Below are 27,351 nucleotides of genomic sequence, written 5' to 3'. Positions count from 1 at the left end.
GGCATTCTATAACAACCTGATTGGAGAAATAGGATAATAAAAGAACAATAGAGTACTAAATCTAACAACATTGTAAAATAATAAATTAATAAAGGGCATTATAAAAAAGACCATTTATGTTTTGGACAAGGAAGCCAAAATCACCCATTGATCATTAGATAATCACCCATTGACCATTGGATCCAAATCGGGAGGCTACCGGGTGTTATACGGATCGCCCTCAAAAGTCAAAGAAAGATTGTGACCTCCTTGTGCCAAACATAGTATATAATCCCATGATCAAATGACAATTAGAAAATATTCATAGTTAAATTAATCAGATGCACAAGAGATCCATATTGGACAACTGTTGTGCAAGTATCTGGTGGAAGATCCATGTTGCTTAGAATGCGATTGACATATAAATAGGATATGAAGAATGGAATATATAGTATGCTTGCTAGAGAGCAACCCTAGCACCCCCTTTCGCATCTACTGTCATTCACAGATAAGTGGTGGAGATTGGATCATGGAGGGTTATGCTTGTTAGCCAGCTTATTTCTAGAGTGCATTCAATTATGCGATTGCATGCATGAGGGATAATTGAAACAAGTTAGGACATCTCTATTAGTCAGGTGTACTTGGCAAAGTGTACAGGAGCACAACAGATGGTATAGGATGAGTTGTTGAATCCCAGTTATAATGGTTGAATGGCTCTATGAGATACTCTTCTTTGTTACAAAGTGAGATTAGAAGTACCAAAAGAACTAAAGAAATTTATGTAGGACAAGGATCTTTTTCTTTTTCTTTTTCGGCAGTTCAACGGCAGGAATCGAACTTGAGATGTGGTGCTGCTAAATATCAGCTGCAAACCACTCAAGCACAAGCCTTATTCCTACCAAGGATCTCACTTACGAAAATATGAACAAAACATCCAATTCAAAAAACAAAGCAGTTGCTCTTGCCAACTTATAAATGAACGACCAACCAGAATTGGTGCATTATACATGGAATAGATTGGTTACCTCAGTTCCCTTCCAAAGAACATCGCCAGAGTTAGATTAGAAAATTGAAATGGGAGAACCCCTATGAATAACCACAAACTTTGCCAATCCTGGCTTGCTAATCTACAAGGCTCAATTTCATCAGCTGAGCTTCTAAAAGAAAAGATACATCAAGCCATATAAATAAAAAACCAATTTAAACAGAAAGCCCTCAAAAAAGATAGGGGGAAAAAGAAGTTAAAAACATGCATTTTCTTACAAACAGCCTGACCTGGATCCCAAAAACCACCAAAACCAATATCAAAATCCGTACTCCCTCACCAGGTTAGACCAACGTAATCTACAATGAACAAGAAATCAATAAAACAATCCCAGCCATTTCTCCTGCTCTACTTCTCTTTCTTTTTCTTTCTTAATCGTATACCACTTCTCTTCCTATACATCCCACCCATCTTTCCGGCCATCAAAATTCCATCTATGATTAACCAAGCTCCCATACATCTCTGAAAACTTCAGCAAGCAATCTGTCCTGATACGGTAGTGAGCACGAGTGTCCTTGCTAATGGCTGCTCCTGAAAGCTTCGATGTATCAATGGCCCATGCAGGCCTCACATACTCAACCACTTGTTGCCCTGAACTTGCATTCGCAAATAAGAAATTAAGCAACACATCCTCACAATTGAAGTATTTATCCACCACCTCTCTTCCCTTCCTTGCCCGCTCACTCCAATACCTCTCAAACGTCAACCTCCCATCCATAAATGCAGCTCCAGTCAATATCATATTATAACCTTTTCGCATCCTCGCATACTTCTCATCTCTATATTTCAGAGGGCTCCCATCGATAAGGCGAGGATAGAACCCTACAATCCTCTCAGGGTGCTCACGCCAAACCCTAAATCCTCTCTCTATATCATCACAAGTCATCATTATATCATCATCCAATTCAAGAACAGCCCTTGTTTTGATGAGGGGGTCAAGCTTGAATCGGTTGTTGAGAGAGTTTCTCTCCTCAACCCGAACCCTAACTGGGACAGCTGAGTCAAATTCACTAGGGTCGGGTGGGTGGCCCTTGTTCCAAACCACCACAATCTCACCCACTGACGCACACCTTGAGTAGTGCTTTACATACATTTTCAGGTTCCAAATTCGAGCCTCATAGGTCATGGTGACCATGGTAAACTGAGAGTATGCCCCATTTAACATATATGCCTCCTCGGCCCCGTTGCCACCATAGAGGTAACGCACAGCCATGCACATGCATGCAATGCCAAGAAGAAGGAGCAGGCATAGTATCAATATGCCTGAGCATGTATTGGGCTTCACGCGACCACGAATTAGGGTTGCACTTCGATTCAATCGAGTGAAAAGCCTAAGCAGTCTCGGGCCCATGTGAGAAGTCTTCTTGCTAGGGCTGAGGCACCAACTCAGGGGCAGCACACACTTGATCGCACCCACCAAAATGCCTGTTAGTACAAGCAATATGACCACAACGGCAGCAGATGCCAAACCCGAAATCAACCTCCTTGTTGTATCCCCAGACCAAACTCGATCACCATCCATGACTGCGATCCAATGGCCGGAAGGCAGCCTTTGGATGTCCAGGTGGTGGTAACGAGCTCCATTCCATGCATTTCTTGCTTTTTGGGGCTCTTCAATTCTAAAGGGGACTTCAACTTCTTTGTATGCCTCTTTAGTAAGAACCTCGACTCTGAAGAGGCGAACACGATGGCCATAGGTTTCGCCACAATCCTGGCCCATACGATAGAGTTGACCCTCATAAATAAAGGGGCGGCCAGCATTGCGAGCACCCCTGCTACATAAAGTGTTGTAGATTGGGTTTCCCTTGTGAGACTTCCATGGTCCAAGAAGTGATTTGCTATACCAAATCTCAAGCTCCCCATTCTTTTTGGTGCTGAACCCACTGATGTCAGAACCAAACAGCCAGAAACTCCTATCGCGCTGAATGATAAAGGAATCCACCATGGGCCTTTTTAGAATCACCTTCTCAAGAGTCCATTGTAGAGGGAATTTGAGAGCTCGGTAGAGGCGGAGGTCCCCTTTCTGACTGCCTTCGGGCAACATGTAGATCTGCAGACCAGGCATGTGGTCAATGACACAATATAAGTATTCATTCATGATATAGAGAGAAGTAATACTTAAGGGCGTAGTTTGTATAAACTTTCAACCTTAAACAATCAAAGTAAGGTGTACCACCAAATTTTATCACAAGATGTAATTTTGGTGCCGAAAATTCTTAGGATGGCCTGAGAATCCATTTTCATCTCTAATTATAAAATTTTAGACTCCAAAAATTGTTTAAATCAAAGTAGATCTATAAATACATAAAAATCTTGAAAACGGATGGTCCAGATAATGTGCAGCAAGGTGCATTATTTTTGGAACTTAAAATCTTCGTTTTTTCATTTTCATACATCTGGATGTTAAGATGATCAATTAGAGGGCTTTCCAACTTTAAAATAACCTTTTACGATGTATTTTTTAGGTGAACCTTAATTCTACATTTTAAGGTTGCAACCTTGTATAAACTTTTTCCATAGTTAATTCGACATAAACCAAATAAAGCTGACCTAGCCCATTACCCACTCAAAAAAAAAAAGTCCTCAATTAAACAGTTTCATGCAAGAAAGATGAAGAAAAGTAGCAGAAGATCTTTGTCAAAAGATCTCAGCATACAAGCAAATTAAATGACAAGTATATGACAAGAATTGAAAGAGCTTGTCATCAAAAGAACTGAGAGAGATTGAGAAGTATCATTAACTAAAAGATTTGTGTGTGTCTGAGAGAGAAAGAGACAGAAGCGGGGGGGGGGGGGGGGGGGGGGGAGAGAGAGAGAGAGAGAGTATGATTTAAATAATTAAATGCTGGATAAGGTAGCTAGGCCATGTCCTGACCCTTTTCCAATTACAAGGCTCGATAAGGGGTGGATCAGATCATCTATTGAATGGTTGAACCAATAAAAATTCTTTTTATTTCAGGATGACAGAGAAAGCACAAAAGAAAAGGCAAATAAAAGGATTAGAATCGCCCTTTTACAAAAACATCGTATATTGCCATAGGCATGGCCTTAGTTGCATTAAAATGAGGATATTCAAGGAAAATAGATAAAATTTATTCTAAAAAGGGGAAGATTTCATATTGTACATCAGTCTCACGTTGACAGGAATGGCCTTAACTACATTAAATTAGGAGTAAGAGAAAGAACAGATCCCCCCATATACATCAGTGAAATAGATTTGATTGATGTGGCTTGATTGTATGAGTGTATGAAATGTAAAGGAATACTTCAGCAATGTAGTCTAGTTTAAAAGATCAGGTTCCAACGTAACATGTTGCAAGAATAAGTTGAGATTAACTGAAGTTAGGTTAATCTTACTTCGCCATTGTAGCTAAAAACATATGGAAATGAAAGATGCCACTCCTCATCTAACGCAATTCCCAAGTGCTCCCAAGTTGCACTGTTATCAAGACTTCTTGCAACACCAATCTCTCCTTTCAAAGTGACTGAGTTCTTTGTTTCAAAAAACATGTATAAAATATCATCCTGAATAGAAAAAGATTTATATAACAGACTGTTAGAGATCAAAATAGAAACCATATTTGCAAAGAAACAACAGAACCTCGTTTCTGGAAAGCTGATACTCAGAAACAAATTAGCTATTTTAAGTTCACTACCAATGTCAAAGGCAAACTGAAAAATGCAAGTAGAAATTACTAAACTATTGAGGCCAGAAAGAAGTAAAGAAGAAAGAACATTCCCATATTTTCAACTAATACACCAGAAAAGAAGAAAGAACAATATCTTTCAACTAAATGAATAATAAGCATCCACAGTATTTCCATATATCCTGACACAAAACAGGAATATAGAACATAAGACATATTAGAAAGAAAAAAAAAAGACTTCATGTTAGAATATACTTCCTACCGAAGTTTCCAACTAATAAATGGTAGAGCGACCATACAAGTTACACTGGAAAATTTACAAGTGTTATCACATCCATAGTGATGTAATATGACATACAAGATAACCAGAGCATTGTAATAGAACAGATACAGCATCAAATATAGCTCAGAGCTACATTTTGAATATTAGAAGAGAAATAAGTGCTGGAATATAGAAAATGACTTAGAATTCATTTCTCAAACCAAATATGATACAGTTAAGAATGGGATTTATAGTGCCCATCTTGGATGAGCTATGTATGAAATGAAAATCGATTGTTTCCTTTGTTATTCTCTTTGTTGAATAACATGAGCCATTTCATCAGGTTCGATTGACATGTGCTGCTATTTTTCCAACTTGGTAAGAAAAGAATGTAAACAGAAGGGTTATTTACCAAAGGTGGATGACCATTTACATTGTTTATGTCATCCATCTTTCCCTAGCTTCATTTCTGGACCATATCTAGGAAAGAAACCATACGATCCTAGGAGACTCTAATTGATCTACAATAACAGAAATGTCATCCATGTCAACTAAAAAGTACAGAGAATGTCATCGATATAGTCTTTGTTATCTAGAACATAACCTCGTTGTTTATAAATAACTAACAGCTCAGGACCTTGCTCTCAACTTCTTCCGTGCTTCAAATTTCTTCCACCCATCCCTAAGGGATAAATGTAGATTTAGTTACATCCATACTAAAAGTTCTGATCATTCACCATACCAAATTTCTTCTCTTAGGATCCTGAGTGTTCCAGTTTCAGGGGAAATGCAATTTCCAAAGGAACTATCACCAACCTAGATGACATGAGACGACTTGAAATTATTATGTTTGTTAGGCATTCAGAAATTCATGAATCGATGCATCAAAGAACCAAGCAATTCATTTTAGAAATTTGAAAACATAAAATATATATGATGAGTTATCATCAAATTATTCTTATCAGTAATTTTTTCAAAAAGCTTTGGCATCCATTGACACATTCACTCAACCAGTAATTCTTAGTAACCAAAATCTTCTTTACACTAAATCTTAGGGCAACTGGCTCTGTAGCAATGCATTCTAGGTGCTCTGTACCATGGACCAATAGAAAGCAGCCACTAAGGCACCCCCACTTCCAATATCTTCTACTTCTTAGGCACAATGGTGCATAGCAAAAGATGTGTCCATGTACCTCTAGCAAGCAGACCTAAAGTATACAACTACAATACCATCTTAAACCCCCTTACTCCCAGAATATTCTTTACACTAAATCTTACGGCAATTGGCTCTGTACCAATGCATTCTAGGTGCTCTGAACCATGGACAAATAGAAAGCAGCCACTAAGGCTCACCCACTTCCAAGATCTTCCAATTCTTAGGCACAATGGTGCATAGCAAAAGATGAGTCCATGCACCTCTAGCAAGCAGATCTAAAGTGTACAACTCCAATACCATCTTAAACCTCCTTACTCCCAGTCACAATTCCCAACTTGGTTGTATTACAAAAATATACCCTTGTGGCCAAATTTGTTATCAAAGAATTCATTACTTGTGATATTTCATGTCAAACAGAAAATGCCAGAAATTCAATAAACAAACCAAGATCTGCATCACTGCATGACACAAAAGCATGTCCAGAGAATCCCATATCCTAGACTCCAAAATAGCATTAGCACTTAATAAATAGTCTAACAATACAAAAATCTCATAGAGTCCTAGAATTTCCCTATTGAGTGTCTAAACTGATAAAGTTGTGTTCTCGATAACATAAGAGCACAAAAATCCAAGAAAGAGTGGTATTGATAAGAATAGAACTCGCCGAAATAGATTGAAGTAAGACAAAATTTCATTCTTCAAATCTAAACAATATCCTCTAGATAATATGATCTGATTAAATGTTCCCTAGGAAGCTTAATACAAAGAGGCAAAGCTAAATAGATATTGTAGGCATTAGAACAACCTCAAAACCAATCAAACACATCAAGTGATTCACTCACACTAGATATTGTAGGCATTGAACTTATTAAGGATTTTTAAAAACTATTGGAACAAATGATTTCCACGACAAGAGAAATCTAGATAGATACTAATACAATTATTCAAGAACGTTTGAACTGCAAAATCCTTTGATGTGATTGTCTCAATATGAAGGGACAGTACAAGTAAGGCAAAGCATCCCCAAAGGTGCATGGACAATCTGTTAATTGAACTACCACAAATAACATTCCCTAGAGGGTCCTCCATCACACACTATTTCAGCCCTGCACATAGTTTATAAAAGATTTTAAGTATTGGCTCTTCCATCTTTAACAACCATCTTAATTCTTTCGTCCACCTAAATTCCCCGACAACGTGCTTCGGTTGATTTCCATCTTCATAAGTTTGGACATCCATTTTATTATTGTTACATGATGAAGGTTAATTTCAATGGCGATTCTTCCAGGAATCCAACATCAGTTTTGAAAGAGAAAGGGACCCACCAAAGCATGAAGCACTTTCTCCCCATCATCATCCATTCATTGATCGGAAAGTGATGACACAAGGAATTGATGGTTTCTCCATAGTCAATCGGATTAAAATCACTTTCCTTTCAACTTCATGGTCCCAATGAAGTGTACAACTGGAACTGGTTGAAGTCCAAGCCACAGAGGTGCACAAAAAACAGTAATCGTAGAAAGAATACATTTAAACCTTGGTAGCGTATCAAAACAATTCAACTTCAACTCAAATCTCTAAATGGACCCAAGGCTGATATTCTGATGCTATCACTGATTGCGAAAAAACAAATCATAAAGTACGACATATGCAGAACATATCATCATCTTCGAACAATATTTCAAACTAATTCCATTAAAGACCAACTCATTTCAAATATCCAGAATTATGTGTTCTTTCTTAACCCAAAAAAGGATAAATTTGAAGAGTTCGAAACCATTAAACTCCATAGCTCCAGATAAATAAAAATATTTTCTTTGAAACAATTTCAACATATATTATCGATCCTTCCTAATGTATAAGAAGTACAACACTGCAAATTAGTAATAATCAACAACAAAAATTACGTTCACGAGCCATAGCTCACCTGTACATATAGGAAGGGATCGGCAACAAAATTGCTAGGATAACCAGCATCTGACGCCAAAGCACATGTCATAACAGGGTTGGCCACAGGCCAGGCCAAACCCTTATCACTCCACACATTCCTCTGTCCACAAAAAACCACTATCGATCAACAACCGACCCTATCAGACAAGCGCGAGATAGACCAGATAGAGAAAGAAAGCATATATTAAGAGAGAGAATCGCGAGAGAGTACCAATTCAAGGGGCTTCAAAGAGAAGGGATTGTCGCCATAATAAACACCAATAGACCAGGATCCCTCATTGTCGTCTTGGCAACCATAGGAAGAGAGGCGAGGCCTCTCATAAGGAGAGAAGGTAAGCCATGCAAAGGCCAAAGCGAGTGATCCGAAGAGGAGAGACGAAATAAGGAAGAAGGAGAAGGCAGAGGAAATGAGGAAGGAGTGATCGAATGTTGGGTGCCACCTGCACCAGCACTTGAGGCGCATATCGCAACAACCATTTGAAGCCCTGATACCCTTATCTCCACTCATCTCAGAGGTCTCCGATTTCTGGTTCAATGCAGATCGACATAGCATTTCGAAACAGATAGGCAGATAGATAAATAAAAAGAGAGAGTGTGTGTGGGTGCGTGTTATAAGAGGAAGAAGAAGAGAGAGAGAGAGAGAGAGAGAGAGGGAGAGGTAACGGGTGTGCGCGTTTGAGCTTTCAAGAGAGAGAGAGAGAGATTGATTCTTTTGAAGATGTAATGTGCGTTGGAATTTTCAAGAGAGAGAGAGAGAGAGAAACTTTTTGTAAAGGTTAGAGAGAGAGAGGGGCCGGGGGTTAGATGCAAAGTTGGGGTCGGGTTTCATGCGGGAAAGCGAGAGCGTTTTTTTTAAGCACCTTCTCAGCGGTTGCAGAGGAGAGAGAACATCGTCAAGGGGAATAAAGAGAAAAGCGAGAGAGAGAGAGAGCGAGAGCACGAGAATGAACACTTTTGCTGTCCCTCCCGTTAGAGAGAGAAAGAGAGCAACAGGGCGTTAGAGAGAGACGTGCGCAGTGCGCTTCACCGATCTGTATCTCCCGTTTAAAGGGAAGTTACGCGGGTCACGGCCCTCTTTATATGCATCTTCGAAAATGACACGACACCAAATAGAATTCATATCGCGGTTGATGCAGAGGAGTGGCAATTTAAAAGCCAAAAGACGGGGCGAGAATGAATGACTAAACTGCCATTACCTTTATCTAGAATGACCCACGTCCTATGCCGAAATGACCATTTTGCCCTCATTCCCTTTCATCCCAAAGGGCCAAAATTGCTTCCCCCCAAATAGGAGGCCAAACATGATCCCTACCAAAAACTGTCGCCATCGCCATCGCCATCTCCATCTCTACTCGCAACAAAAACATTTGTTGTGTTGTGTACAGATTATGAATAAATGCGAGTACACATTATTTAGGACGGGGATAATTCTTCTATGTGGTACACCCTACCTTCTGACTCTAGTATCACCTGCCTCGGTCGTTTGAACTTTCCATCCTGGTCCCCACAACCCCTTAAAATATTCAATCACATCAACGTTTTAGGAAATGATAAATGGGGTTCATCGTTTCTACTTATTGATCTCCATTTAAATCATTGTATGTGGATTAATTGGTTAATGACGTAAAATAATAATAAATAAATAAATTTAAGAGGCTCAAAGTTTTGAAAGCTTCAATAGGCTTCTTTTATGGCATAGAAGTTTTATCTTCTCCTCTCTCCATTTTGAATGGAGGGTTAAGATTGTTTCATTCGCAATGTCACGTCTCAACATTATTTTATTTTTAAATTTTTTTCTATAAACTATTTTTATACCAAATTTTGAACGTTCATTCCTCCGTTAAACTTGCACTAATTTCAAAGAGAATTTTGGATATTATATTTCATCAAAAAACTGTTTTTAATATTTTTTTTATAGGTGCACTCCAATGATAAGACGGTCCGTACCAAATTTCATATTCATACAATTTGTATAAAAAAAAACTAATAATAAAATACTTTGAGACATCGGATCTAAGATCAAACGATGGGTAGTTCTCTTGATCAAAATTAGATGCCTTGATGGTAGGGGGAGGATAGAACTTCTATGCTGTAGGGGAAATATAGATATCTTGAGACATAAAACTTGTAGATTTTATTTCTTTTAACCTGAGCTAATTTAAATTTATTTTTTAGTCCAAACAAATCTAAAAATACTTGTCTTTTCTAAAAGCCATCGTCCTAAACTTCTAGAAATAGAAAGATTTCATGGAGGTGAAAGGTTGCGAGGAGAGAGGGAGTTGTTTTTTTTAAAAGCCATCTTCCTAAACTTATAGAAAGAGAAGGATTTCATGGAAGTGAACTGTTGCGATGAGAGAGGGAGATGTTTGGATAAACATGGAAGGAGAGAGAGTGAAAAATACAAGAACAGAGAAAAAAATATAAGTTTGAAGTATATACGTAGAGAGAAAAATTATTGAGTTTAAAAATAACATGTATTTTTCGTATTTGTTTAAATTAAAAAATAGGTTTAAAGTCACTACGGTTAGAAAATATCTTTTGAAAACTTAGATAAAAAATAAGAGATATAAAAATATTTCCCTTTTTCCATACTCCAATAACTTCTCTACCATTTCCTTTTAAGTACGCTAAAAAGAACTAATGAAAATAAAATGATAAAAATTCACAAAAAAAAAAAAAATTACACAAGAAATCTCGCTTCCATGTCATTGTCTCTCTCACTCCAACGACTGCACGAAGATAAAACCTTCCTTGATATTTCTCATCTTCGTGTTACACGTTTCCAAAACTTAACTCCAAAATAAAATATATTACATGTTTCCAAAACTTAACTCCAAAGTAAAATATATTCCCATGTACGTTCTTTAATAAAAGATAAGCTTCTAAACCCACATACCCAAGTTAATACAAGATAAGCTTCTAAAAAAGGAACTCATACTAGATAAAAAGATAATTATATATATATATATGCGTTATAGTTTCTGTTATTATGATTCTACCAAATCTATTATTACCATTGTATCCGTTTATCTCATGTCAATACATAAATTTTTAGAAAAAAAAAGAAGACAACTTTACTCTTTTTTAGCCAATTTCGGTTTTTAAATAACGAAAATTTAAAATTTTCAATTCATCAATAACTGAATTTTTTTTTTCTCTCTTGTAGGTTTGCGTATCCTATCTACCTCTCTCTCTACATTACATAGGTAAAAATGATCTTTTTTAAAAAAATCTCTCTCCCCTTCATCGAATGTCTTTTTTTTTTTGGGGTAAGTTCATAATCCCCTATGATTTTATCGGATAACTATGACTTCAGATAGGTAGAGAAAATACGCCATTTTTTGGTTATTGAAGAACCAAAATTTTAAAATTTTCGGTTCTTCAACAACTGAAAATTTTAAATATTCGGTTCTTTAATAACTAAACTTTGTGTATTTTCGGTTGTTAAACAATCGAAAATACCTTGAATTCGGTTGTTCAACAACCGACAAAAAGGTTAAGTCATCTTTTTAAAAGTTTCAAATGAAAAAAAAAACATGGTGGTAATAACGAAAACTATTCAGTAGAGCCATAATAACATAAACTATAACGGGTATGTATGTAATTTCTCAAAGATTTACATTTCTTTAAAAAATGCACCTCCCTAAAATCTCTTTAGCACATCCCACAATCCTAAAAACATAAACCATCCAAACAATTTTTTTTTTAATTTGTTTAATTTTACCAGCATCATTCTCTCGGGATAGGGCAAGCACTACTTCAAGCTTGATTCAAAGTGCATCCCCTTCATCACCATGCAAGATTATTTATGGAACTTTATCTTCTTATTGAACGTCATCATCATCTTTAGTTAAATGTACCTCTATCTTCTTTTTTGGGCATTCATATGCACAATGCCCTTTTTTGTTGCACCTATAACACGTAACCTTTACAATATCTTTTTTTTGTCATTAAATTTTGGTTGGTACATAACCTCCTTTTGGGTGAAAATTTGTTTATTGGTGTTCCATTAGTATTTGGTAACTAATTGTAAAGTAATTTAAAAAGCTTCACTTAAGGTCTATGCCAGATGTAGAAAGACTTCGTCTCTCATAGTTGGTCGATCCCATTTACAAATCGAGCAACTTTTGTCCTTCAGTTTTATAGAGGTTGTTTCAAGCTACTAGTCTACAAAATTCCCCACTATAATCATCCACTTCTTCTTTTTTTCATTCAATCAAAGATTTTGGAGCTCTTGAAAAAAAAAATTGCTCATGATCCACATGAAGAAAATTTTCTTTCAATTTCTTTTTTCTTTTGCCAATCAATAATTTTTGCCTTACCACTATAAAATAAGGATTGTTGAAATTGCTCCCACAAGGATGCAGCATACCCACGGAGCTTGATTGCTACAAGTTTAACTTTATGCTCATCTGACAATTCACTCCATTCAAAATAATTTTCAACTATCATTAACCAATCAATAAAAGCCTTTATGTGGAACTTATCATGAAATTTAGGGAGATCGGCTGTAATACCGAAATCCCGTAGATGCTCTATAAGACGTAGATCTTACCTGTGAGTATCCTCGTTACGGTTGGATCGGTACTATGGAATTGTTGGAGGACTATTGGCATAGAATCTATGTGGCTGCGAGCACCTTCTTTGCGATGAATGCAACAGGTGCAACCGTTGATTTATTTTAACTTCAGTTTGAACATCTTCTATGATTTTGGTTATATTTTTTAAAATTTGTCACAGGCGATCATCTATAATATGTTTAGCTTTCGATAGCATTGTTATAGTTGAATCTTCTTTGCTCTGATACCAATTGATATAGAAAAATTATTTAAAGATATAGAAAAATTGTTTAGGGGTCAAAACTCTTTTTTTATTCCCCAACAACATCTCTAATAAAAAGGATATCTTCCATTTTAAATATACTAAAACGAACTACTAAAAAAATAGTAAAAAAAACCCACAAAAGAAATCACAAAGGAAATCCCTCGCTCACATCATTATATCTCTCGCTCCAACTACTACATTATGGAAAACCCACCTTAATGTCTCTCATTTTCTTTTTACACGTTTCCAAAAAAGAATTCCAAAGTAAAATATAAATTTATGTATATATCTTAATACAAGATAAAAACAAAATCCGTAATAAAAAAATGTATATTACAAGATAAAAAAGAGATATTGCTATTTTTTTTTTAGAAGAAAATGTAACAAAATAGAAAAATGTATATCACATATAACAAGATAAAAAAGTGTATATTACACTATTGTATTACCGTAATATAGACAATAAAAAAACCATCACAAGAACAATGTGGGACACCATTATCTTTTCAAAAAGTTCATTTCTCTCTCTAAAAATTTGTATGATATTAATATCTCTTTCCTATCTTATAAGATACACTTTCCTATTCTGGATTTGTTTATGTTACATGCCAACCCCTAAACTTGTTAACACTTTTTTTTTTTGTTGGGTTGAAAATAGGAAAAATTTTGTATAGAACTTTAATTCTTCGTATTATTTTATGGTACACCTTCCTTTCGTTTTTCTTTCAAGCCGCATAAGAAAACTCTTAAAGATTTCACCATACCCTATCATCTCTTATCTCCCTCTTTGATTGACTTTTAATCATAAAAATTAGCCCCAACAAAAAAAAATTTAACGGTGGAAAGTAAAAAAGAGAGTTATAAATTTTTTTGGATGAAATGATATAAAAAGATTTGTTGGGGCTAATTTTTATGGTCAAAAGTTAATAAAAGATGGAGATAAGATATGAGGGGTATAGTGAAATCCGTAGGAATTTCCTAATGCTCTTTGAAAGAAAAACGAAAATAGGTTCTACCATGAAATAATACGATAAATTAAGGTTCTATACGAAATTTTCCCTTGAAAATAGGTGTATTATATTTTACAAGATTTAGAAAGACCAAATTTGGATCGACAATCTGATCGAGTGAATTAGCCAATAAAAATAGAGAATAAAAAATTAAATAATATTACAAAATAAAAATTGGGACCGATTTTAGCCAGTTCTCTAATGAAACACAAGTTCGCCTATAAAACTGGTGGGTACTGTCAGAAAATCGGCCAAAATTGAGCGGATCATGGTGATAATCGGCGAATTCTCGATATTTTGTGGGAACTAGACTGATCCCACTTACTAGCGACGCATATCATTGTTTTTTAAGACCTTGATGTTTTATAAATTATATGAATTCCACCCATGAATGCTAACGTTCTTGAGCACTTCCTTATCTGGATTGGCTATTTCCATATCTAGATTAGTGTTTTTTAGATACATGTACAAAGAATATTACATTCCATCCTCCATCTTCCCTTCCCAGTAGTTACCATGAGACTTGCAGAATTCATGTTGAGTGTTTGACTACTCATGCGAGCAATCCCAGACTCGCCTGAGTATCTTAAATTTGGGTAAGTGATTGACTCGGGCGAGCTATATCAGACTCGCTCAAGTTTCTTGAGTTTGGCCGTCAAGCTCGGGGATATAAAAAAAATTCAAAAAATATAAAAATAGGAAATATAATTATTTTTATTTTTATGTTTTTTATCATTTTGGAAAGTGTTTTGGCCATGAACACTTATTTTTATATATATATATATTTTTTAGATTATTTTAAAAAGACCCCTGATGACAAATCGATTTTTTTCAAAATTTATCTTTTCACTGCGTTTTTAATCTCATTTAGATATGTTTTTGTGTAATTTTATTTTAAACATATTTTTTAGGATATATTTGTCTTTTTTAACACTTTTGACCCTGGCAAAACCCTACCTGACTCATGATGAGTAAACTCAGAACCCAGCCCGAGCATTCGGCTACTGAGGCCCCGGCCCATATCCGAGTTCCGTTCTCGACTAGTGGCTTCCTACGCTGGTCCATATCGTGGGCTGGAGAGGGCAGGTGTTTTCCTCGAGGAAAAGAGTTTTGGTGATTGTATAATTACTGTAAGGGACAGACCATCGATTAAGGAAACTTCTTTGACCGCATATATTTTTATTCTTCTATTCCATGCACTAAGGAAACTTCTTTGACGGCATATATTTTTGTTCTTCTATTATTTGTAAGCAATTACTTTTTATTTTATTGGGGGTAATTATGTGAGAAAGACAATGGTTTTTTAAATAATTTTAAAATTAGCTTTTCTTTTTTTTTAAATTTTAATGGGACGGTATCAGTGAAAACAAAAACCACAAGGTGATAATTAAAGTGAGTGTGAGGTGCCACCATCATGACCACCCTTTCCATTTTAACAATCAATCTAAAAGTGATGGGTTGTGTTTCATATTTTACATGAGCGCCCACTCTAGACCGCATATTTGATGGACAATCACGAGTAGATTATCAAGGAGTCAAATTTTTTCTTTTGTTTTTTCTTCTTTTTGGAATTACTAGTTTGACTGAAAGATTTAAGGACACGATTTCTATTAGTGCTAGGACCCACATGTACATGTAAGTCCCCTCTTAAATTTTAGTCTTAATATGGATTTTGGATCTAACTCTTTTGAGATATATAATGGAAAATGGATCACATTTCTATATATGTAGTCCAGAAAATATAAATCATCTATTTTAAAGATGGATGCAAGTAGGCGTTCCATCTAAGCCAATGGAAACTAAAGGTCTAAATATTTTCTTATTAGAATTATTACTTTTATTTTTAAAATTTATTTATTTTTTCATATTCATGATCTCCATGTTAGAGATTACTTGTCCTTAAAAATTACGTCTTAAAATCCGTTTCAAAAATAAATTTATTAAGAGGCTTGTATTTCTACATATGCGGGCTTGGCGGTATAAAAACCACGTCCATATACAATGTCTAACATGAAGATCATTACTATGTATAAAAAATAAGTTTTAAAAATTAAAAAACAATAATCTTATGAAGAAAATATTTAGACCATTGGTTTTGATATTTTTTGGAGGCTGGATGTCTTGTGCCTAAGAGGACACAAACGTAGAAATGTGTCCCGTAAAACTATTTCCCAAGATTTAAAGAAACAAATAAAAGTTCATCTTTTTCAAACGCTTGGTCAACACAGCATATACCTGCGTAGTATGGATGCAAATGGAGAAAATCGACAGGGTGTGGTTTATATAACCTCTCTTTAAATAATCAAAGTAAGATGCGACTACAAACCGCCGATCTGTCAAACTAGACCGGTTTTCCGAATAGATGATCCGGGTCAATGGTCCATTTTTCTACATATCTAGGTTGGCAATGGCCTGGATAGCCTAACCTAGCTTGGTCAGCCTAGGGATTGAGCTACAAAATATAGCCCAAGAGCCAGGCTCAAGCCAAGCCATCACGGCCCAAGGACCAAGTAGGGCCAAGCTAGGCCAACTCCCTGACCAGCTCAGCTTAGCATGATTTATTTTTATTTTTATTTTATTTTTTTCCATTTATTAAGTCAGCCCAATACGATCTAAGATCGCGCCGGGCCCGTTCAGCTCGATATGGGCCAAATGCCCAGACCGAGCTACTCCTATAAGACCTAAGCCAGGCTTAAGCCTGGGCTGCCCCGGCCCAAGCCTTGCCCATTCATATCTATCCCTTAAAATCCACACTTTCTAGAAAGTGCAGCTCCAAGAAACTTGTTTGGCAAGCATGTCCGGCAAAGTAGGGCCACTTTTCTCACCCCAAGATTTTGCTATGTCTAAAACATAGTTTGGTATTTGCCAGCCATTTCTTGGGTGAGACTTGGAGGGAACATTGGTGTGAATAATACCCTCTCTTCCTAATTCTCCTTCCTCTCAAAAATACTGTTCATATTCGAGTTTGAACCTTAAATCACCTTCACCCAAATTGACATGCACGAGTCTGGAATTAAGGTATATTCTAAGGCCATATTTTAATGACAACTAGTTTTATTTGGAATAAATTATCTTATCTAAAATTAATATATTATTATGTAAGCTATTTTGTATGTATCTTGTATTGTATTGTAAAATTAATATATTAATATATTACAAATAAAAAGTTTATCTAAGGATGGAACCTTATAATGTAGAACTACAGATGCACTTCAAAAATCCATCGAAAAAGGTAGTTTAATGTTGAAAAACCCTTTGATTGATCATCTCGACATCGAGATGTATGACCATAAAAAATAAAAAGATTTTAAGTCTTATAAATAGTGTATTTTACAACATATTATCTACACCGTCTATCTTCAAGATTTTCATATGTTTATAGATCTACTTTATTTTAACCAATTTTTAAATTTAAAATTTTATAATTAGATATAAAAATAAATTTTGAGATATTCCTAAGAACATTTTACATCAAAATTATATACCATGATAAAATTTAAAGGTGCACCTTATCTCTATAGCTACGGATATATCCGTATGCCAACTGCACCCATGTTAAAATCCTACACTATACAAAGTTATTAAAGGAGTACATTTCATAAATATTATAAATTATTATTAGGAGCATGATAAAGTTTGAGTTTTATATGAAACAACCATTATGTGGAAATTGAATACATATGGATACGGTTTTTATGAGTCCACGGACTCACATATAGATATGTAGGCCCTTTAATAATTTATTTTTGAAATGGAATTTGATCCTAATTTTTAGGGAATATATCATCAAAAACATGAAGATTATTTATCTATAAAAGTAAACAAATTTTAAAAACTAGAAATGATATTTTTTTGGGACAATATTTGAATCATTGATTTTACTTTTTCTCTTCAGGACTGTTATTTATAGGACCCCGTTTTGGTGCATGGTGTAGAGCTCCAAGCCCGCATAGCAACAGGTGCTGGCACACCAAACAATTTTTCAATTCATATAAATAATAATAATAATTTATGAGCATAAATTGAAGAAAAATGCTCAACTTTTCAAAAAAATAATAATTTAAACTCAATAAAATTATAATTATACAATAAATTTATATTTTATTAATACATTTAACTAATAGACAAAGTAAAAATTCAATTTATTAGTATTTTAATAATAAAATAAATACATAATATTTTGTTTAAAATAGGCATTTTAATATTATTTCAACTTAATATTATTTCAAAATTATAATTATGTAATAAACTTATATTTGAATAATATATTTAATTAGACAAAGTCAACATTCAATTTATAAGTATTTTTAATAATAAAAAAGTACATAATATTTTGTTTTAAAAGAGGCATTTTAATGTTATTTCCAAAAAAAAGAAATATATGTTTAAAGTAATATTAAACAAAATGCATCTAAATGAGGTTAACAAAGTAGTAAAAAAATAGATTTTAAAGAATCTGTTTGTAACTGGGGTTATTTTCAAAGGAATTAAAAAATATGAAAAAATGCAAAAATAAATTTTCAAGGCTAAAATACTTTTCAATCTTTGCCCAAATAATAAAACGCATAAATAAACATGTTACAAATAGATATCTTATTTTTTTTAGTTTTTCATTTTATTTTTTTGAATTTTTCAAGATCCCCAAGTTGGATCTCTACTTAGAAAACCTCGGGCTTGAGCTCGGCCATTGCTCGAGTCCGAGATGACTTTGCAGATTTTTTAAACACTGTTCGAATCCACTACAGCCATCTAACAGATTCAGGATTTCTCACCTAACCCCGAAATGGGTTAGTTTAAAAATGGGTGTTTTAATGTTAAATTTTCATATTGATTTGTCATTATTTTTCCATATCAACTAAAAATGGTCATAATCACAATAAAATTCAATTAACTCACTTTTAAAATTCAAACGTTTACTAAAAAATCAGGAGACAATAAAATTTATCGTTTAATAAAATTCTAATTTCAATTCGAAAAAGAAATATTTCTTGAAATAAAAAATTAGAATCATGATTTTTTGAAACAATTTTAAATAAATTTTATATGTTTGTCATTTTTTTTTTAACTACATTTGATACAAATTGGGCGGGTGGCACAACATAGTGCTACCATATAAATGTCATATTATACTGATATAAAATTAATTAAAGTCAAACTTACAATTTAACTAAGAAAACCACTGTAAAGAACTTCCTTTTTTCAACCTCTACCCCATGTAACACTTATGACTATTAAAACTCCATAATTAAACAATAAACCTAGTTCAAATAAATCTTGCATTCATATTAACTTCTTTAGAATAAATTTTACACGAATTGAGTGCGTAGCACAACATAATGACACCACAAAATGTTGCGTTGTACTGTTCTGAGCAATAGTTTATTTAAATTTAATAAAACACTTGCCACAAATCTTTGGTGGGTATCCAAATGGAGTTGGTGACCCCATGTTCAATACTAAGTGAGAGTTTGTGGATGAATCGAACTCCAAGGAGAATTAATAGGTGAAGTTGTAGTTCAACCATTGTTTTTTTTATGGGGTTTAATTGATTCTAATTAATTTAAAAAATATTTCTCAAATTATAAAATTGGAGTCATGCTTTTCGAAATCAGTTCTAAATAAATTTAATATTCTATTTATATTTTTAAAAATAAAATTCGTACAAATTGACAAGACATAGTACCACTATATAAATGACATACTGCATTGCTGTAAAATTAATTAAAGTCAAAACTATGATGTAGTGTAGCAGAACAACAATAAAGAACTTCATTTTTTCAACTTCTAGACCATGCAACACATATGACTATTTAAACTCTATAATGAGACAATATATCCTGTTTAAATAAATTTTACTTTCATATTTATTTTATTAGAATAGACCAACTTTGCTCTATGGGACAAAATATTGGACAAACAAAAAACAATATACCCATAGAATGAGTGTAGTTGGAGATGAAGATGTTCAGATAGAATTTGAAATGAATCCATTCTGGACAATTTAGGTGTGGCACCAATAGGCAAAAACGTGAGAGATAGTAGACCTAAGGGGGCTGGCCATATCTAGTGCCGATCAAGTATAGCACCTAAGGAGGTGCGAGTTAGTTCAAGTAAAATGATTGAAAAAAGTAAAAAGTAGGCCCAAAAAGATGTGGTTGAAAGTAGTCCAAAAAGATATGAAGACTTATAGCCTCATTGAAGGTATGACCTTTAATAGAGCGAAATGACAGACCGCGATTCATATAGTCAACCTCAATTAATTGGAAAAAGGCTATGATGATGAAGATGATTAACTTTTTTAAAATAAATTTTACACGAGTTCGGTCAGTAGCACAACATAGTGCTACCACAAAAATGATACATTGCAATATTCTAAGCAGTAGTTTACTTAATAATATTGAAAGACATACCACCAATCTTTGGCGGGCATCCAAATGGAGTTGGCGATCCCGTGTTTAATAATCAATGAGGTTTCATGAATGAGTCAAACTTCGATGAAAAAAAAGATGGACTCCAATGATAATAATAATCAATAGGTTAAGTTGTAGTTCAAACGGTCATTTTCATTTATGAGGTTTATAATTGGTTAATTGATTTTAATTAATTTTATAATTTTTATTTATTAAGTAATAAAATTTTATAAATCAACATAAAAATTATTGTATTGTAAATTATAATTGTATATGACTGTTAATTTATCTATTTTTAATATATTTAACTCAAAATATCTATAACAAAATTATTTAAATTATTGAGTTATTAATTACAATTTATAAGTATATATAACCTATAAATATAAACGATGTACATCTGTATTTATAACTTATACTCTAATTAATGGCTTTAAAGTTGATTAATAAATCTAACTGACTAAAAAAAACATAACATTTATTACACACAAACCTACAATATAGTCACCCAAGACCACAATAAAAAATTTCTATTTTTCTTCTACTACACAATTAAAACATAAAGTAGTCCGCACGCGCTTGTGTAATACATATGCTCCTTTAAAATCCATAATAAACACAACATAGTGCCAACACAAAAATAACATACTATACTGCTATAAAATTTATTAAAAACAAAATTACAATATAGTCTAACAATACCATAATAAAGAACTTCCAATTTACAGCTTCTCAGCTATCCAACGCACATGTTCTTTTGAACTTTACAATGAAACAATATGTACAATTTATATAAACTCTACATTCACGTTAACTTCTTTAAAATAAATTTCATACAAGTTGATAGGCAGCACAACCACGTTGCACAAGAGTAGTTTACTTGATATTAATACTACTTTAAATTAGTTTTAACACAAATTGAGCGGGTAGCACGACATAGTGCCACCACAAAAAAGACAAGTCGCAATGTCCTAAACCGTAATTTACTTAAGATTGATTTTAAAAACATGTATTTTTAGTAGAAATTGTAATTAATAGATTAGTTATGCACTACTGAGTGACTAATTCATTGATGTGGGATAAACCACAAGTTATTTTAAAGGATCTAGGACTACCTCCATTGGTTTTATACATATAAATTTACTCTTTAGAGTTTTTTTTTCTCCTGAAAAAACTCTAAATCAGACCATAGAGCATGGTTAAAGATAGAAAAAACATAGTTAGAGAGAGAAAAACTGATAAAGTGATATTGCAATTGGAAAAGATTTATGTAGTTATTGAGAGAGAACATGGTTAGAAACAAAAAACTTAAATAAATGACATGTTCAGCATGTCATTAGAGATAGAAAAGATTTGATTAGAGAATTAACGAATACATTTGGACTTATATAAGGTGTGGAGTACGTGCACTCCACTAGTATTGCATAAAAAAGTAGGGCTTGGGACATGACGGGCCACGGCCTAGCCACCATGGCCCTAGGGCTGGGCTTGGGCTTGGGCCATGACAAGGCCGATGGGGCTCGGCACTAGCCCAGCCTAGTAGTTCATTTTCCTTCTTTTTAAAAAAAATTAATTTTTATTAGGCCGGGCCACTCAAGACGCCGCGGCCGGCCGGGCTCGTTGCCATGCCTATTTGTATATAGAGTGTAAGCATGCATGGCACATGCAAATGGTCATAGATTACGAGTACAACATGTAGCCTTAATCAGTGACGCCCCATTTGTTCGAGTGCATGTGGTGAATGGGACCATGTGCTATCCTCATGCGTGCATGCTAAGATGCATGTGTATCGTCACGACTCAGGCATGATATGAGGATCTACGGCTCAGAATATTTTATGAACGAGTTCACATATGCGTGATTGATATTTTAGAAGAGAAGCAGGCTTTTTCCAACTAAGTCGCGTCATGACTTATGACACCTAGCGTGTGAGCTCATGGTCGAGGCCTCCAATACTTTAAGTTTGTCTGTGTTCATTTAAGTTCTTAAAGTGTATAAGAAATATTGGTGGATCTTGAAAATTTTAGAAAACAGGTAGGTGGTTTCTTTCTTCTTCTTTTTTTTTGACAATATTTACATAGATAATCCAAACCAGCATGCATATAAAAGATTATAAGCTTGACAATTCATATTCAATCTTGAGATGAGGGTTTAAATTTCACACACGTATACACCAAAATCAAAATAATAAACAATAAATAAGTATAAAAATGTGAGCCAAAATGTGCCCACAACTTTTTTTGAATGCAAATCGTTCAAATCACTTTATGTCTGTCAATCTGAGCTATCCGACCTATACTGTTCTATTGCTCAAAATCTTTAAAGATATGGTTCCTAATAGCGACGGCTCCAGTGAATCGGTGAGTCTGAGATAGAGAGAGATGCTAAGAGAGGTGGTGGAAGAGAGAGAGAAGATAATTGTCCCACTTAAATATTAAGATTGTTGGGAATGAAAAGGAGACTCAACCTTTTGTATTAAAGAAGATTACTTACTCCCTTGTATGAAATTGATTGCTTGGCACATATCACTAGTAATCCATCTAAACCATGCCAAATTATACACAATAATGCGCCAGATCCTCTATATTTTGATACTCTTATTTTGTTGGCTTGCATAAGTTTGCCATAGGCTAAATTCAATATATTTTTTATTGTAAAGATAATGAAGATAGAAAAGGAAAACAAATCCCCCACTAAGGAAGATGTTACGTAGATTGGAGAAACAGTCTCAATATCAGCAGCCAAACGAGATAGGAAATGGACGGTGTAGGAGAACCTAATCTTGCCTTTTCATGTTTGTCGCATTATAACCACCGTTGATTATTTAAAGTGAAGATAAGCAAACCACGCATGATGCAAAAATGGTGAGTGATATCCTAGCATGACATATGAAAGCATAGATAAACATCACACTTTACACTAGTTGATAAGATGATTGGCTTTTATACAATATATTTTTCCATTTTTTTGATGACGGAGTAATTATGATCACCCTATATCAAAAGTAAGGGAAATGATCTACTGCAACGATTGTAAAGTAGTATAATGCAACCACACATCTAAAAAAGCATATTTTGGGCATTTGTATGACTCTAAATTTTGTGTACACATCCTCTTCATCTTCATAATCAATCATACGAAAAAAAATTCAATTTGCACCTTAGATATGGTCAAAATTAGTACCTATCCAACAATGAATCTCGACCATCCATTTAGTAAATTTCAAGATCTAGGCCTTAACTAATTCAAAATCACTTTTTTCTTTTTTAGCATTATTAATCTAATGATGATAACGCTATATAAAAATGTTGAGAATAAAAAAATCCTTCTGACCATCTCAATGAAATGGATGGTTTATATTAATTGGGTTAGAATGAAAACTTTCTAGAGCATTTTTTGAAAATTTTCTTTTTTGTGATTGTTCTTCATAATGAAAAGAATGTACATTTCAAAATTTGCATCAAATAAATATCTTTAACATGATTTTTTAATATGGTTGCATTATACTACTATACAACCGTTGCATGAAATCATTCCCCTAAAAGTAAATGGTCACATTGTATGCAATCTTTTAATTTTAGTACAAGTCATAATCACTCTTGATCATTAAATTTTAAATTAGATTAGTTGTAAGTATGCGATAGGCTAGACTCAGTTTAAAAAAATTTACTAAACTTTATAATACACCGCAAGCCATCCAATTTGATGTGATGATGGATAGACCTCCTAAACTTTATAATACACCGCAAGCCATCCAATTTGATGTGATGATGGATAGACCTCCTTGTAACAAAGATAAAAGGTTTCGAATTATCTAATCCTTTATTAAAATGCCCCAAGGTTAGGTTTATGCTTTTTGTTTTTTTAGGTACATCACCGCATTTGGAGAGCGCCCTACTTTTTTTTCTTTTTTCTTTTTGTTTTTCCTGATAAACAAGTGGGTTTTGGGGATTACAGTGTTGACATCTATAAAGATTTGCAGGAGTTTAAGACTCCACGTGGATTCAACTCCTCGTGTTGGAGAGTGATTTCATATAATAGTTTATAATAATATAATAAAATCTATATTAAAAAAGCATCATTTATATATATATATATATATATATATATATATATATATATATATATATATATATATATATATATAATAAAGTTGTTTTAATATATAGAATAAGGTTGTTTTAATGTTAAAAACTCTCTAATTGATCATCTCAACATTGAAATGTATGAATATGAAAAAGAAAAGATTTTGATTCTAAACAATAGTACATCTTGCAACATATTACCTGGACCTTCCATTTTCAAGATTTCCGTATGTTTATAAATCTACTTGATTTTAACTATTATTTAAGTTTAAAATTTTATAATTAGCTACGAAATTAGATTTTCAGATAATCCTAAGAACAAAATTATATTTTATGATAAAATTTGGAGATGCACCTTAATTGGAATGCTTAAGGTTGCAACCTTATAGAAATCACACCCTTTATAATGTATTAAGAGAAAGTATATAAAGATATCATTTATCTTTGGTACAATGTGGTCACAATTAATCTTGACCATTAGATGTGAAATTGGGTGGCTGCATTTATTTAATTGACCAAGCTCAAATTTCAAAAGAAACGTTTCGAACTTCGTGACACACCCAAGCTATCGGATTTCATATTGGATGGTTGTAGGTACTTGTGACTTCTTTGTACTAAAGGTAAATGGTCTCATCGGATATAATCTCATCTATTAAAATTATATATAAGTTTTAAAAGCATCATTTTGAAAATAAGAAATAGATTGAATCTGGGCCGTTAGGCCTATATGTAGCCGTAGGCTAGATATATATATGTGCGGTTTCTATAAGGTTGCGACTTTAAACAATCCAATTAAGACGCACCTTAAAATTTTATTATAACATGTAATTTTGTTGTAAAAAATACTTAAGTATTTTCTTAAAATCTATTTTCATACCTAATTAGAAAATTTTAAATTCCAAAAATGATTCAAATCAAGTAGATCTATGATCTATAAATATTTGAAAATCTTGAAAATGGACGGTCTAGATAATGTGTTGCAAAATGCACTTTTTTCGAAACTCAAAAACATTTTTTTTTCATAGTCATGCATCTCGATGTCGAGATGAATGATTAGACAGTTTTTTCAACATTAAAACGACATTTCCAATAAATTTTTGAGGTGCATATGTGATTCTACATTTTAAGGTTGCAACCTTATATCAACTTTTCTATATATATATATATATATATATAGGAAAAGTTTTCCCAACACCTATAGGTGAAAATGAACAGTGATTTCGCATACCCTCATTACCGTCAAAAGTTCATCGTACGGTCACGATTGTCTGATAGTGTTTCATTTTTTATTTTTCATTTTTTTTTCTACAAATCTGAATGATCTAAAATTTGGAGCGTGCATACATCTTAGTGATGCGCACCTAATAAAAATATAAAAATAAAATAATTCGAGAAAAACAATTAATCAAAATACCCCTAAAACGTTTTGGGGGTATTTTAGTCCATTTATTTCATGTAAAATAGTTTTTTAATACTTTTCACATACTTTTTGATGAACACATGCTCCAAATTTCAGATCATTTTAATTTGTAGAAAAAAATAAAAAATGAAACACTATCGAACAATCGTGACTATGCAATGAACTTTGGACAGTGATCAGGATATGCAAAATCACTATTCATTTTCATCTATAGGCATTTTGTAGTATCACCTACGATCACGATTGTCAGGTAGTGTTTCATTTTTCATTTTTTTTTTATAAATCGGAAGTACCTAAAATTTGGAGCGTGTGTTCATCAAAAATATGTGAATCTACGAAAAAATATCAAAAAAAATATTTTACATGAAACAAATTGACCAAAATACCCCCGAAATGTTTCAGGGGTATTTTGATAAATTTATTTTTCAGAATTTTTTTTTTATATATTTTTATTAACTGCGCCTCACTAAGATGTACACACGCTCTAAATTTCAGGTAATGCCGATTTTTCGAAAAAGAAAATCTGAAAAATAAAACACTACCAGACAATCGTGATCGTGCGATGAACCTTGGACGGTGATGAGGATAAACGAAATCACCGTTTATTTTCGCCTATAGGTGTTGAGAAGATATATATATATATATATATATATATATATATATATATACAATGAGACCATTTATCTTTCATATGAGATGGTCACAATTAATCTTGACCGTTGAATTCGAAAGTAGATGGTTGCATTTATTTCATTGACCAAGCTCAAAATTCAAAATTTATAAACACATAAGCTATAAAATTTCATCTCAAAATTTATAAACATCTAAGCTATAAAATTTTACATCGGATGATTGTAAGTAATTGTGACCTCCTTGTATCAAAGGTAAATGGGTGAAGTTCTACAGTACTTCACCTATGACTCATCACTGTGTAAAATCCATCACATGGTCACAGTTGTTTGATAATGTTTAAGTTCTAATAAATGTTCTACAAATCAAATTTTTTGAAAATTGGGGAGTATGTACATCTGGCCAATACGCACCAAAATAAAATATTAAAAAAAAATCAAAAAATAAAATGATAAAATAGTCGTAAAATTCTAGAGGGTATTTTGGTTTTTTTTTTATTGTTCAAATTTTTATTTTTTTATAATTTATTTAAGTTGGCTCTTTTACACACACCTACAAAATTTTAATTTAATATAATTTATAAAAAATTATTAAAATTCAAACACTATCAGACCGTCATAATCGTGCAAAGAAGTTCGGATGGTAATAGGCTCGGGGTGAAGTAGTATAAAATTTTACGTATAAATGTTTGTAAGCATTTTCAAATATATGGTAAGTGAGGCATGTTGGAGTCGTATTGGCCTGAGTAGTAGACACGTACTGGACACAACACCCATGTTTGTGTCCTTATGACATTGGTGCAAACATGCATTGACACCTAACAAGGAAAAAAACAAAGAAAAAAGTTTCATGCACGTCCGAAAAAAGCGTCTACGTATGTCCAAAGGGAGCCTTGAGCTCCCTTATCATTATGTCCATGTCTTTAAACAAGCAT

The 27,351-nt window shown here is 33.4% G+C and overlaps 1 protein-coding gene across 1 annotated transcript; it reads right to left on the bottom strand.

The window, feature by feature from the left end:
- Positions 1 to 917: 917 nt before the first annotated feature.
- On the bottom strand, positions 918 to 9,295 carry LOC18429379 (glucosamine inositolphosphorylceramide transferase 1). Its single transcript, XM_006838665.4, has 4 exons — positions 8,250 to 9,295; positions 8,016 to 8,138; positions 4,381 to 4,548; positions 918 to 3,074 (listed from the first exon to the last, which is right to left on the bottom strand). Exons 1-4 carry the CDS (start codon positions 8,589 to 8,591, stop codon positions 1,419 to 1,421), a joined length of 2,289 nt encoding a protein of 762 aa, XP_006838728.1. The 5' UTR covers positions 8,592 to 9,295; the 3' UTR covers positions 918 to 1,418.
- Positions 9,296 to 27,351: the final 18,056 nt, after the last annotated feature.

This window comes from Amborella trichopoda, chromosome 3, assembly GCF_054954075.1.
Source record: "Amborella trichopoda isolate Santa Cruz 75 chromosome 3, AtrichopodaSantaCruz75HAP2 v2.0, whole genome shotgun sequence".
Lineage (NCBI taxonomy): Eukaryota > Viridiplantae > Streptophyta > Magnoliopsida > Amborellales > Amborellaceae > Amborella > Amborella trichopoda.
The sequence above is the reverse complement of the archived record's forward strand: the minus strand, read 5'-3'. Positions and strand labels throughout refer to the sequence as shown.